We start from the raw sequence: 14,265 nt of genomic DNA, 5'->3' as shown, positions 1-14,265 counted from the left end.
GTTTCCTTGCTAGTTTTCTTTTATTAAAACTCTTCTTTAGCAATAAACACCTAAAATCTTGAAAATAGAACACCTATAGGAGATTATTCTTCACTTATTTTTGTTTTGGAATTTTATAACTCATAGCTTTTTTTAAACTCCCCCAAAGTGTAGAAAAAGTCCTTTTCTGAAAAAATTTTAAATTTATCTTTACATGTGAGCAGGTTTAGGAAAAGCTTTTAACTCTTCCTTTTTATGAGTTCAATTTATCAATGTGCTTCCTGCTGATAAGGTAAACACTTCCTTTCAGCTTTCAGTGGATGACTGGGAGTTTGGAGGAAAATAGAATAAAATAGATTATCAGTCACCAGTACTAAAAGTTTTGTAAAGAACACATAATTAAAACTGAAAAACATATGACCTATCTTTAGGACATTATTTTATTTCCAGCTCTGTTGATGCATAGTGATGTTAATATATTAGATTTCATCAGATTTGCTTCAAAATAAATGAAAAAGGTTTTTGTTTTATTTATTTTTTCCAGGTTGCTATAGAGATGTTTTTTCCCTCAGTAGGTGGACAGAACAATAATGGGAGCAGTGTTCAACACTGACATTTCAGAGCCTTAGGGCTAAAGTGCCCAACAAAACAGAGAGGAGAGAATACAGAACCAGGGGTAGGGAGGTTGGCATGGTGGGAGGAGAGCGGGGCTCCAGTTGACCCCAAATGGCCCTTTCTTATATGAAGTACAAGTCCCATAGCCTTCTTGAATTTAACTTTACTATTCTCTGAAATGGCCCTGATGTCATCATTCTTGGCTACCTAATAGGGTTGTTATTAATTTCAAATAAGATAGGTAATGAACTTGCTAAAAACACTTTGAAACACTGAACTACCATACAAATATAAACTATCCTTATTGTAGCTTGATGAACAATTGATTTCTTACCTCTGTTTAAAATCCATAATGACTCTTTAGCTGTATGGTAATTTCTTTTCTAGCTCCAAGTCATTCTCTAATTTCATCCCATATCTAGATAAACTCCTTTAAGCCATAATACACAGCATTATGCAGCAATTATATGTGTGGCATTTAGCTAAAGCTCTTAATTAGGGTATGTCACTTAATCTGTACAACAAGCCTACCAGGTAAGTAGTGATTACTGTCACAGATGAAGAAATTGAGGATTAGAAAGTCTAAATTAGTTATTCAAGAGTAACAACAGCCAAGGTTGATACCCATATGTTCTTATGTTCTATAATTTACTTTATGTCATAACATTTCCAAAAATTTTGCAACCTAAATGAAATTATGGAACTCTGAAATCATGTCATCTCCTCCATGAAAACTTTCTCTTGCTAATTGGGTGCAGAGTCAATTATCTTTTTATCATTTACTCTATGTCATCCCCTAAAATATTTTTTAAATCATTATCATCTATTTTAGGTCAGTGAAATAGATGATACATTTATTATTCCTCAACTCAACTGGTAACATGATAATGAAGAGGACATTGGGAGTCTAAACATCAATTTCTGATAACTATCTGTTGATATAACTTCTTTTATCTCCAGGCTTGTCTCTCCTTGATTTCTCTTTCCACCTTCCTCCTATGTCCCCTGGTCATGTAGCCAAAGTCACAAATATGACTGAAAAATGACATGATTTTTAAAATCATTCTGTTGCTTACTAAGCTTTTTCTCAGCTATTTCATTTGTCTCAATATTTGCAGATGTGCCTGTACTATTATTTCCTCCCTAAATGAAAAGTAGACACCCAACATGTTTCAGAAGTCTCACTGCGTTCATCTCCAAAATGGGCAGATGGATTTAGAAAGAGATTTTCTTAGGTGACTAATTCAAGAGAAACTTTATTTAACAAGTGATCCTCAAGTCCTAAATCTCACACTTTCCTGGTCCCAAATAAATCTAAACTTAGTAGGAGAGTAAAGTGAGAAAACTTGCTTATGTGGAAAGTTTTAAATATTAAATATAGCAACAGTGATAACTATATAGATAGAGCTACTGCCTAATTAGTATGTCTTTGAATTCTAAATTATTTATTAAAAATGAAACAAAAGCAAATCCTGTTTATCACAGGAGGTGCAGGAATAGTAAATCAAATAAAATGAACAACATTATACAATATGAACAAGAGATTGTCAATGAGGCATAATTAAATCACTAGCTTTTGATTTGTTTCAGCATTTGGAACTCATTTTCTCTCCTTTAAAATTATACACAATAGGATTTTTGAATTGTCTGTTATTTCTTTTAACTGGCACTGACTGATAGTGTGGGTTGACAAAGGTTCTAAATCACATTCCTTATTTTGTAATGATTCATTCCATAACTACAAAACTCCATAACTAACTACAAAACTATGTAAAAATACAAATCGAAAGGTTCACTTTACATATTTTTCTAAAAATTACTATTTAATATGAGTTATAATTCTTGTTTGCTTTCATTTATAATTTTAAAACTCTTGGTGGGAAGTTATTATTTTTCATTTTTATTCATAATTATATAATTCAAAATTCATGTTTTTGTTTCACTATAAGCCTAATGATTATTTGAATTTATGAACCAAAGTAATTCATTACATATTTTAATATTTTTGGCTAAGAGAAATTTTCATACTTTTGTTGTGAATCTGCTTTCCTTTGTAACTAAAATAATTCATTGAAATAACTTCATTTTTTAGTTTTCATAAAATATATGTTTTGACTCATTTTCTTTTGCCTCATATGAAATACATAATTGTCAAAAAATGTAAAATTCCAGGGAAAAGTGATGACACCAAAGAGATTGAGGCATAACAGCTCAATACTGGTGAAAATCTCTCATCTGTCGACTAGAAATTAGTAGCATATCTTTAAAGCATATCTTGAAGCAACTAAATATAATGATTTATTTATTTGTATTTTTAACTTACACTAACATGAAAAAGGTTAAACAGACTTCACTGGCTGTTTTTGTCAAATCAAAACTTACTGAAATAACACTTTGCAAACTGAAGGAAAAGAAAAAAAGTTTAATGACATGCATAAAGGCATGTGTCAATAGCACTTTTCATGTCTACAAATGTTTTCTTTCAAGAGATATTAATTGCACCTGGTTTCTATGACACTGCTTGTACTATGGTAGAAGTTCAATAAATACTTATTGAATGAAGAGTGGAATTAGAAAATTATTTTTATATTTTTTAAAGTTAGAAAGGCAAAGATAAGAGATAAATCTGTACCATAATTATCAGAATTAATATTTTTCCCAGTAATTTTCTAGTTTTTTACCATAAAATAGAACTAAATTAATATAGTCTTTTTTTGCAATTGATGTGAATTTTTAAATCAAATTTGTTACCTTTTCATATGTTAAAATTCAGAGGTAGTGAGAACATGAATGAGAAAAAGAAAACTTTAAAGCATTCTCAAGTTCCAACGGTTTCTTTCTCTCCTCCAACCACACAATATCTTCCATCAATAGAGTGTCATTTTAGTAATATTGGAATTTCTCTTTAAAAGACACACATATAAAGTGCTATTGATGAGAAAAGAAAAAAATGAAACCCAGAAAAATATAATTTAGCTTTTTAAAAATAAATGTGTTTATGTTTGTTTAAAATCTTAAGAAAAATTACCGTCTCCAGAGCTTTAAATGGGTAAATAAAATAAGTGCTGTAATTTTTCAAAGCATCACTGAATGCCAAGAATCTGTTATCATTCCACTTGCAGTAACTAGTTTAAAGGTATTGGCATCCTGCTATTTGCAAAGGAATTTACAAGGAAACCTAAAGCAATTGGAAAGGACAATAGAAAGATGTTATAAAGATTTTTACATGAATCAACTATGACTGAAAAATTAATTAGATTGTCTGATGAGTCGAATCTAAATAAAAATGCAGAGCGGCAACATCTACTTTTCCATTTCTTTGTTCTCTCTTATGTTATTGGCCACAAACTTTCCTCAAAAGATTCCTTTCACTCACTTATTTATTTGAGACAACTGGTATCAAGAACCATAGAAGCTGGATATATAGGTTTAAAAAATTGAGGTAACAGAATGACTTTCTTACTATATATAATAATTTAGTAAACGCATCCAAGAGAACTAATACAGACAGTGCTGTACGACTTCTACTGTGACTCGCGCCCCCTGGAGTTGTGCAATGGTTCTGAGGATAAATACAACCTGTGCTGATTTTGGCTTTAGGAATATTTTCCATGTGCTGTTATAGCAGGAAAAACCTCTTCTAATCTTTCATGGTACTTATGTTTTTTTAACATTCACCACAGTCTATAAACAATGTCAGCATGTTTAATTTTGAACAATTTATTTCATTGGACTTTAACCAGAAATAAAAGTGGAAATTTCATAGACCATAAGAAAGATACTGCCCTGTGCAAATTTTTTTCAGCCCTCTGAAAACACAGAGGTTTTCAAATGGAAGCAAGAAACTGACAACTCAAAAAGACACTGAACAGGAATTCTCACAATTCCCCTCACCTTTTTTCAGTTAAATGGAGAGTCCAAATGGAGGATATATTTATTTAACGTCTCAAAAAACATTTTTCTAACTCACTGTACTAGAAGTGCAGGGTAGATAGCAGACATGAATTAGGATTTATTGTCTTACATTTTAAGTCCTGGTGGTTTGCTTTCAATCATGTGAACATGCACACGTATTCATAATTCAGTGAGGAGGCACCATCATTTTAAACAATGAAAAACCTTGATGCAGAATAAAAGTACTTGGAAGAATCTAAACCAATTCAAAATGTTCTGAAAAAATAGAAAAGGGACCCAGATATATTAACAAAGCAAACAGTGTTTTCATTAATCACCAAAAATTGCTGTCTTTAAACAAAATAATCTCATTTCTGATTTTATGTTTGCCTTTCAAATTTGAATCATTTTCAAATTTTACTACTTACCTAAAATTTTCTCTCTCATCCCATTCTGAAATCTCTGTAGAATAACTACAATTGATGTGAATCTGTAGGTACAGTAAGTACCTACCAGATAACTGGGATTCTGTCCCAGCACTTACAAGCCAGATCATCTTGGGAAAGCCACTTGACCTCTGTTTATATTGATTTGTTCACCTGAAAATATAGATAATAATAGTACTTTCTTTTTGTGGTTGCTGTGAGTATTAAAATAGGAAATTATGGGCCTCCCTGGCGGCGCAGCGGTTGAGCACTGGGTTGCGAAGCTGCCCGCAGCCTCTGGAGCGCCGGTTCGATCCCCGGCTGCTCCCCGGCCACCGGAGGAGGGTCCCACATGGCGCGCAGACCTCTCCTGCTACCCGCTGCTCCCCTCAGCAATGCACTTCGGTCCTTCTGCCTGCTCTGCTCCCTGCTCTGGCTCTGGTGAATTCTCTCACCCTCCCGCACTTCTGACGTACCCAGTGCTTGTATGTAGAAATAAATAAATCTTAAAAAAATAAAATAAATAAAATAGGAAATTATTATGAATATTAAAATTGGAAATATCTCTAAACCGAAGTAAACAGTAATTTTTTACTGTGTTCCATGTGTTGAGTTCGACTATTTGTTGTAATGACATGCCTTAATTACTTTCTAAGGAAAGGTATACATGCATCCATAAAACATATGCTGCTCTTTTCGGGGGCTTGGGGTTTTATCTATGTGCTTTCTGTTTGTCAGGTAGGTTGTTTTTTTGATATAAAGTTCCCTGAATTGTGTCATTTACTTTTTGTTGTTTTTATAGACTTTATGTTTTAGGAGAGTGTTGGGCTCACAGCAAAATTGACTGTGAGGCAGAGTTCCCATGTACCTCTGCCCCCATACTTGCATAGCATCCCCCACCAGAGTGAGACATAAACTCCAACTGATGAACCCTCACTGAGACATCATAATCATGCGAAGCCCAAGCTTTACATCAGGGTTCACTCTGGGTATTGTACATTCTGTGGATTTGACAAATTTATAATGACCTCTATCTACTACTGGAGTATCATATACAGTAATTTCACTTTCCTAAAAAAATCTTTTCTCTACTATTCATCTTTCCTTCTCCTCTAATCCCTGGCAACCACTCATCTTTCACTCTCTCCATAGGGTGTGTTTTTCCGGAATGTCATAGAGTTGGAATCGTACAGAATGTAACCTTTTCAGACTGATTTCTTTCACTTATTATTAATTTGCATATACCTTTCCTTGGTGTCTTTTTAACTCATTTGTTATTAGTATTGAATATCATTCTATTGTCTGAATGTAGGGCAGTTCCTTTATCATCTACCAGAGGACATCTTAGTTACTTCCAAGTTCTGGCAATTATGTAGAAAACTGCTGTAAACATAAACGTGCAGGATTTTGGTTGCTATCTCATATATGTATTTTATTTCCTATAGTCTTACATACAAAGGCAGGGATTGTAAGCCCTTAGAATTTTAGATCTTAGGTGGGAAAGGGACTTAAAAATGATGTGTTTAATACAAGGAAACTGAAGACCAAGAGCCATGGAGTTCACTAATGTTGCTCACACAGTCCATTGTACTTCCTGCTGTGAAATTATTATCTAATATTATGAAGGAAATCTTACCTAAAAATACTGAAGAAAACTTAGAATGACATTTAAAAATTATCAAAGTTTTGATATGGTGAGAAAAAAGGACTGAAAATTATTGTGCTAAATGATATATTTAATGTTTTCTTTAAAAAGAATAAACTTAATGAATTGTAGCCATGGTTTTTTAGCATTGTTTAATGACTGCTTAATTATAACTTTTTTTATGGCTTTATGATTTTTCCCCTAAAAAGGTGTTGTACATTTCAATTACCTTTTGGTTAGTTGGATTTTTGAATTTTTCCCAGTAGCTGATGCCATTTTAAACTGTCTGAACCTTGCTGTTTCAATAGGTTGTGGTGGTGAGTTGTCTGGGGCCACCGGCTCCTTCACCAGCCCTGGGTATCCTAACACATATCCCCCCAACAAGGAGTGCATCTGGTACATTAAGACAGCCCCTGGGAGTAGTATTCAGCTCACCATCCATGACTTTGAAGTGGAATATCATGCAAGCTGCAACTTTGATGCTCTAGAGGTAAGAATTTAGATTTTTTTCAGCATTTTGTAAAATTTGGCTTAGAAATGGAAATCACTCTGCAGAAATTCCCAAATTCTTTCCAGTGACCAGCAGTGTTCTATTCTCAGACATTTTGATGAATGTCATTCCTTCACAAATATTGTTTGTAGGTATAGAGGATCAATACCTCAGTTTGGGTTTCCTCAAAAACGGTGCCTAAGGACTTGGTGGCTGGCAGTTTAACTTGGAGATGATGCCAGAAGCTGGAGTGAGGGCTAGCATGAGGGAGGGTCTTAGAGGAAGAGCCAGTGAATGGAGACCTGAGGGCAGTTGGGGCTTCATCCTGCAGGGATCCTCCGAGGACCCTCCTTGCTCCTTGATATTGTTCTTCTAAGGCTACCCTGTGATGGTGGGTTGTGCTGGTATTGTTAACACCCACACTTCCAATCTGAGAAAGCTCCAAGGCCGGGCTGTGGGGAGGCAGAGTGTAGAGAAGAGGCAGATGCTTAGGGGAGAGGGGAACTGCCCACAGCTGTAGTTTCCATCTGAGGATTCTGCAGGTGTTATTAACAAAAGTCACTTGCTGCAGTGGGCTTTAAAAAATGGCCACTTAGATAGGGGAGGCGTTTGAAGATAAGACTTTTTCAAACACTACTGCAAAGGGTTTATTGCAGATAACCAAGATGGCTTTGAGAAGCTACAATAGAATCAGCTTTTTATTGCAGGAACCTTATATATATATATATATATATATATATATATATATATATATATAACACACACACATATATATATTGACCTGTCTGCAAAATTCTGTGGCTCTTAAGTACACACACAACTCTGTGACACCAGCTGCAGGGCCTGCTATAGCACATCCTGACAAGAATTCTAGGTCCAATGGAAATTAAATTCCATGAGGGATGGAGATTTGTGGTTTTATTTTAGTTTGGTTTACTGCCATACCCCCAGTAAATAGTAAACATCCAAATAATGCACATCTGTGGATGTTTACAAAAGGATTTTTACATATATTTTCTTATTTGAATGTTAAATAATCTTGTGAGTTAAGAGGAGAATTTTGCTCCCAATTTACCATTGTCAAAACTGAGGCACCAAAAGATTGATGGATTTTTCCATGACCATGCAAATACTAAGTCCAGGAGGTGAGAACTGAATATATCACTGCTCAATGCTCTAGGTAAGGCAGCATAAAAAGACAGAGGTGGGAATTGTGTAAGATGTTGAAATATGTGCCATGTATTTTATAGAGAACTTTATAAAACTGAAAAACTAATTAAAAAACAAGCTCTTTCCTTAAAAATAAATGAGATTCTCAAATCATCCCCCTCATGGATTCAGTCTCTAGGAAATGCACTTAGCAGCCCAAATTTCTCTAAAGGAGGAGAATGTTGCAGTGAGTGTAATCAGAGATAGAGCTGGGAAGTTTTTGGGTGGAAACACGTCTCCTGTTTCTGTGTATACATGGATGACAAGTCATGACTCCAGCCCAGAAGAGGAGTGGAGGGTGTTTTAGGAGGACAGACAAGGTGGCTCCCAAAATTCACACTCAGTATGAAGTAGGAATAAGCATGCACATGTGGAATGTTTAAAGGGTCTCTCTTGCTGGCAAGGATATTTCTTAGCTGCTTAAAACTCCTTAACACTTACAAAGGGCTGGCAGCAGTCTTTTCCAAAGTAATGTGAAATGTTCCTAACCCATCATTTCATATTGCAAAGCTCATGTGATTGGTGCCCACTTGGCAAAATGTAAATGGGTTCATTGTGCTTTGGGTTTTGTCACACCCATTACGTGAGAAAGCAGACTGGGGCTGTTCCCTGCAAGCAGCCTTGGGGGCAGAGGGACAAAGCAGGGTACCCAGCAGCGTCCTGTGCTTGCACAGAAAGTACTGTGAGAAGGCTGCAGTCTGTTTGGGGCTTATTTTTATTAGGGCAAGGTGGCCCCTCTTTTTCCATCGAAAATCAAGGTTGGGGGGAGCATTTCGAATCCTTTAAATATTTTGGGAAAGTTTTTCTTAATGCTGAAATGAACAACCCCCTTACATTTTGTTCAAAATCACTACCTGACTTTTCCACAAGTGAATGCTCAAGTCAGGTGGAAAGAGCTGTGGTAAATTTGGGCTAATGATGATAAAAGGATGTTTTCCATTCCTCACCCTGTAAATGTTGATAGCATTTTAGCAATAGGTGTCAAAATCTGTTACTCCTGGTGCATGAGTGGCCCAGAAACACTCCTGACTTTCTGTCCCACTTGCTCTCAATCTGCACATTTTCCTTTCTTATTCTGCTTAACGCAGTCAAGTAGGGCTTCACACAGTCTTATCTGGGCTTCACGAAATGAAGGCAGAAGCCAGTATATTTCCCCCCTCAAAATGCATGTCCAGAGAGTGACCAGATGCATTGAACAACAGTCATTTTATTACTCATAACCCAGGAATGCTGACTTAATTGTAACTCTAAATGAAACTAACAGAGCAGAAAGAAATGTTCAAAACAGATTAAAACCATGGGGTTTGGAATCTTCTATCTCCTGAGCACTTGCTAAAATCACATTTTTTAATCTCTGATCATCAGACCGATTCTTTTCCCTCAAAGTTTAGTCATATGCTAAAGTCAAATGAACCACACCCTGAAATTCTTTCCATCTTTTTCCTCTTTTGAAGAGTCATGTGTTAACTATTGGCTTTATATGTGGAAGCCAAAAGTACCATTCTATTGTTCTGGTCCTGAAAAACACTGATTTTACTTTAGTCTCTGAGAAAGGAGCTTGAACTGGCATAATGCAGAAAAAGGAAATCCACTCCTTGGTGCAATAAACCAAGACAATTGCTTGGTGTGGACAGCTGGCTCCCTATGGTCTCTGCGATGGTCTTTTGTGAGCCCAGCTCAGTAAAAGGGGGAGCAAAAAAATGTCAAAACTATCAGTGTTTATTCTTCTGGAGGCTTCTAGGCCCTGCCAATTCATACCGTTATGCTTATGATCTCAGGGGGACCCAGGAGTGAAGAAACCAAAGAAAATGTTACCGAAGTGCAAGTTTTCTTTGTTAGAACTAAACCCTTGTGCTCAGTGTTCTCTCCAAATATGTGCTGTTTATTTAGCTCAGATGATTAGGAGCACATGCTGTCAGTTTGGTGCTCTGAGGGCTGCGCCCTGGCCAAGGGAGAAGGGAAATCTTGAAAATGCAAAAGGACACTTGAAACAAGAAGCTATCTTGTTTCTTCCTTTTGCAAATATAGAGTGTAAAGGGCCACACAGGGCTGTTCTTGAAGCCCTGCTTTAGATGGGACTTCAGGGGCCACACAAACATAGCTCATCCTAATGAAAATAAGCCTGAAGCAGTCAGCTTGCTTCATTCCTTTGCAATTACACAGGCCTTGTCAGGCCTCTGTGGAACAGCAGTGTCATTCACTTTACTGCTAGACTGGGGGAGTTACTCAGACAAAGACATCATTATAGATTCAAATCACGTATTCCTCCCTAAAAGTAGGCTTCTTGTTCTCACTGCCTCTCCCCAGAGAACACTTGAGTGATTTCCCCTATCTGTCAGGGGCTGCCCTAAGGGTGGCACGGGCCTGGGGGCCTGAAGGATAGGTGAAGAGAAATTGTGCGGTGGGGAGCTGCACAGATGGTAGAGTTGGGAGGAGGCCGCACATAGATCTCACTGGGTGCTACTTCCCCTTTCCACCCTGCTTGCAGAGTTATGAGCATATACATGTGGGGAAGGGGAAGGACCCTGATACCAACAAGTCTAACAATTGTCTTAAAAAAATTGTCCTCCTGCAAGTTTGGGTTTGACCAGATCTAAAGGTCAATACCTCTTCCCTTTGATTCTTTTCTCCCCCTACCCTCCTTTTCCCTGCCCCTCTCCCCTTCACACACATTAAATAAGCAGGACCTTGGAGTGTTTGAGAAACCTGAATATGAAGTATTCTGGAGACCCAGCTGGGCTAGACAAAGCTACAGAGTCTGGGTGTGAGACCAAGGGAACACTTGACTGAGGAATGTGTCCCGGGGTGTTGGATCCCTGTCAGTTGGATAGTTGGAAATTGGAGGAGCAGTAGGAGATCTAAATGTCAGTGAGGGGATCTGGAGGGAATCGTCTGGACACTGGGGCCAAGTCCACTGGCAATTCCAGAGCAGAAGTTAGATGTCCCTGTGAGTGGTCACCCCCAGAGTAGATACAGAGAGGATCTGTTCTTGAGGCTGTCACAGAACACACTGATAGAGGTAGTGTTTCCATTCCCACTGAAGAAGCACAAACACTATATTAAATGTCTAATCTTATAAAAGATTCAAAATACAAAGTGGAAAATCCTACAAATATAACTGGATGATCAAAAATAGCCTTTGATGAACTTAACTTTCACACACAAAAGGATGACACAAGTAGGGACTTTTCTTTTTTTAAAGATTTATTTATTTATTTATACAAGCACTGGGTACAGTCAGAAGCACGGGAGGGTGAGAGAATTTACCAGAGACAGAGTGGGGAACAGAACAGGCAGACCTACAAAATACACTGCTGAGGGGAGCAGTGGGCATGGCAGGAGAGGTCTGTTGCATCATGTGGGACCTTTGCCCGGTGGCCGGGGATCAAACCGGCACTGCAGAGGCTGCGGGCAGCTTTGCTGCCCAGTGCTCAACCGCTGTGCCACCAGGGGAGGCCCACAAGTAGGGACTTTGAGAATGGTTGAAGTTATGTTGTCCTAGGGCAAAGGGAAGCCTTTGAAGGTTCAGCGCAAGTTTGCATTTCATCCCTACCTAGAGAAACTGAGATCTCAGTCTCTAATGAAATAAATTCCAAGAGCTGGTGGTCAAAAAGTCAGGGTAAGAACTGTAATTCTTAAATATATCTCTCAGTGTAAGTCCTTTTTTGTTTATCCCATTCCATCTTAGATCTATGGAGGCCCTGACTTCCGTTCTCCCAGAATAGCCAAATTATGTGCCCGAAGATCGTCAGAGAATCCTATGCAGGTCTCCAGCACTGGAAATGAGCTAGCAATCCGATTTAAGACCGACAGCTCTGTAAATGGGAGAGGCTTCAATGTCTCATGGCAAGCAGTCCCTGGAGGTGAGTGGACCAAGGAGGCATGTCAAAGTACTTCAACTGAGCCCTTGTTAAATTTCATGATGTCATGGAGAGAGGTGCGAAGGCTATATCCTGATAACCTCGTGACTTGTAAACTGGCAAATTCTGCTTTGGTATATAGTTTTTCCTAAAAGAGGGATAGATTGTAACTTCCAAAGAGTCATCGTGTCTGTGAAAACAAGGAAAGTGTGTAAATCCACAGTGAGAGTGGAAGTGGGGTACTTGGTCAGATTCATTTTCCAAGAAACTTGTGCCTCTTCACCAGCCTTAAATTTGGTCATTAGTAAAATGCTAAATAACTTTGGGCTTTTGATTTCTAGAAAATACCAAAACTAAAAATGTTAAATTTGTGAATTCCAAAAAATTATCATGGATTGTAAAGTGACTTTCTGAAAAAAAGCTTAAGCAATCTAAATAAATTTCCTGTGGCAGATTGTTTAAATAAAAGAAAGACATAAAATATTTTATCAGGCTCATCAAAATGAGGCATTAATTCTCATCTTACTAATGAGGAAATATAAACTTGGAGAAATTAGTGATTAAGTCACATAGTTAGAAAATGCCAGAGCAGAGATGCAACTCAGGCTATATTATGGTCTTATCTGTTCAACTTTAAGGCAGTATACAAAGTATGTTAGCTATCTCTGAAATTTAATGATGAATGAAATTCAGTAATAATTTAATTATAATAATTTCAATGAGACATATCTAGGGTTTATCCCAAAATGATTCTCAATGATTACAAAATAATACCTATTTCTATTATTGATTTCTGTCATCATAAATCCAAGAAATGATGGGTTATAAGGGTAGTAATTTATAGGTGTTTGATAACAATATAGAAACAAACACTGAAAACTGCTAAATAGAGAACAGTAACTTTTCAAGAGGCAGATATTAAATTATTTATAAGCACATCATACTGAATTGTCAGAATTCTCAGAAGGAGATATATTATTCTTGCAGTATGTTATAGTTCTAGCGAACAATGAAAAGACATTTTATGGTCTTATGAAAATATTATTTGCATTTATTTTTCATTATTTTTAAAGTAACTTTTGGTATCAGTGTTAAATACATTTGAAATACTTTCTTAGTCATCTTTCATTTTCTTGGAGTAAATTAATTAATGGTGGCATATACTGTCCTTAATAATGTTTACCACAGAATACATAAAACTGGTGGTCAAGCTAACATATTGTTCTATGTTATTAGCTAATGGTATAAAATTTATATATCAGGGATTCATCTGGTCTCATTATTGAATTGGGTTTCCCACCTACAGGTTGTGGTGGTATTTTCCAGGTTTCCAGTGGAGAAATTCATTCTCCAAATTATCCCAGTCCTTACAGGAGTAACACTGATTGTTCCTGGGTCATTCAAGTAGAAAAAAAACATCGTGTGCTGTTGAACTTCACTGACTTTGACCTTGAACCTCAGGACTCTTGCATTACGGTAAGTCGCACAATTTTCAAGTTTTATCCACAGTCAAACCTGGGTCAAAACCATATTACCATAGGAGCATATTTAGTAAATTTATTAGTTATGGATGTTTTCAATCTAAAATCATAGGAATCTGAACTTTTGGCAACTTAAAATAAAAGGCCCCCTCCCTTTTTTCTAACATAAAAATTTCTTACCTGGGTGGCTTTATGTTTTGAATTTGCTACTTCAAGGTCACAAAATGGCTGCAGTACCTCTGAGCCATACTGAGTTCAAGTCTGGAGAATGGGAAAAGGAACAGTGTTCATTGTTTCTGTTTTTTTATTTTTTTCATGAAGGTAAAATTTTCACAAAAGAACCCTAACCTATCATTGGCAAAAACTAACCTTGAGAGAGATTAGAAACCTATAATGGAGTGGATTTTCATTACTAGTTTAAATTAATTATTATTGAGTATCTGGAGGTCAATAGGTGATCAGGATATCTCTGTCAGGATATCTCTCTCTACTTGAACAGATCAGGGTTCAGTACAGAACAGATTGGGACATGGAAGTAGAAGAGAAGGGATATGTCCATTAGTTGGTTAGATGACATCATTCAATTACTCGCAACAACTTTAATATATTTTCACCCAAAGCAAATGTTTTATGTTTAATGTAAGAGTAAATGAGGTTGTATTTTGAA

General features: G+C 36.7%; 1 protein-coding gene across 2 annotated transcripts in view; it reads left to right on the top strand.

The window, feature by feature from the left end:
* Nucleotides 1-14,265, top strand: part of CUBN (cubilin) — a 225,935-nt gene that overhangs the window by 88,247 nt on the left and 123,423 nt on the right. For both annotated transcript variants that reach the window (XM_037510673.1, XM_037510672.1), the window contains exons 29-31: nt 6,867-7,048; nt 11,946-12,120; nt 13,424-13,593. In XM_037510673.1, the coding sequence (XP_037366570.1) occupies nt 6,867-7,048; nt 11,946-12,120; nt 13,424-13,593 (527 nt within the window). The remainder of the gene's footprint in view (nt 1-6,866; nt 7,049-11,945; nt 12,121-13,423; nt 13,594-14,265) is intronic.

Source organism: Talpa occidentalis, unplaced genomic scaffold (assembly GCF_014898055.3).
Source record: "Talpa occidentalis isolate TD23 unplaced genomic scaffold, MPIMG_talOcc4v2.1 talOcc4.14, whole genome shotgun sequence".
Classification (NCBI taxonomy): domain Eukaryota; kingdom Metazoa; phylum Chordata; class Mammalia; order Eulipotyphla; family Talpidae; genus Talpa; species Talpa occidentalis.
The sequence above is the reverse complement of the archived record's forward strand: the minus strand, read 5'-3'. Positions and strand labels throughout refer to the sequence as shown.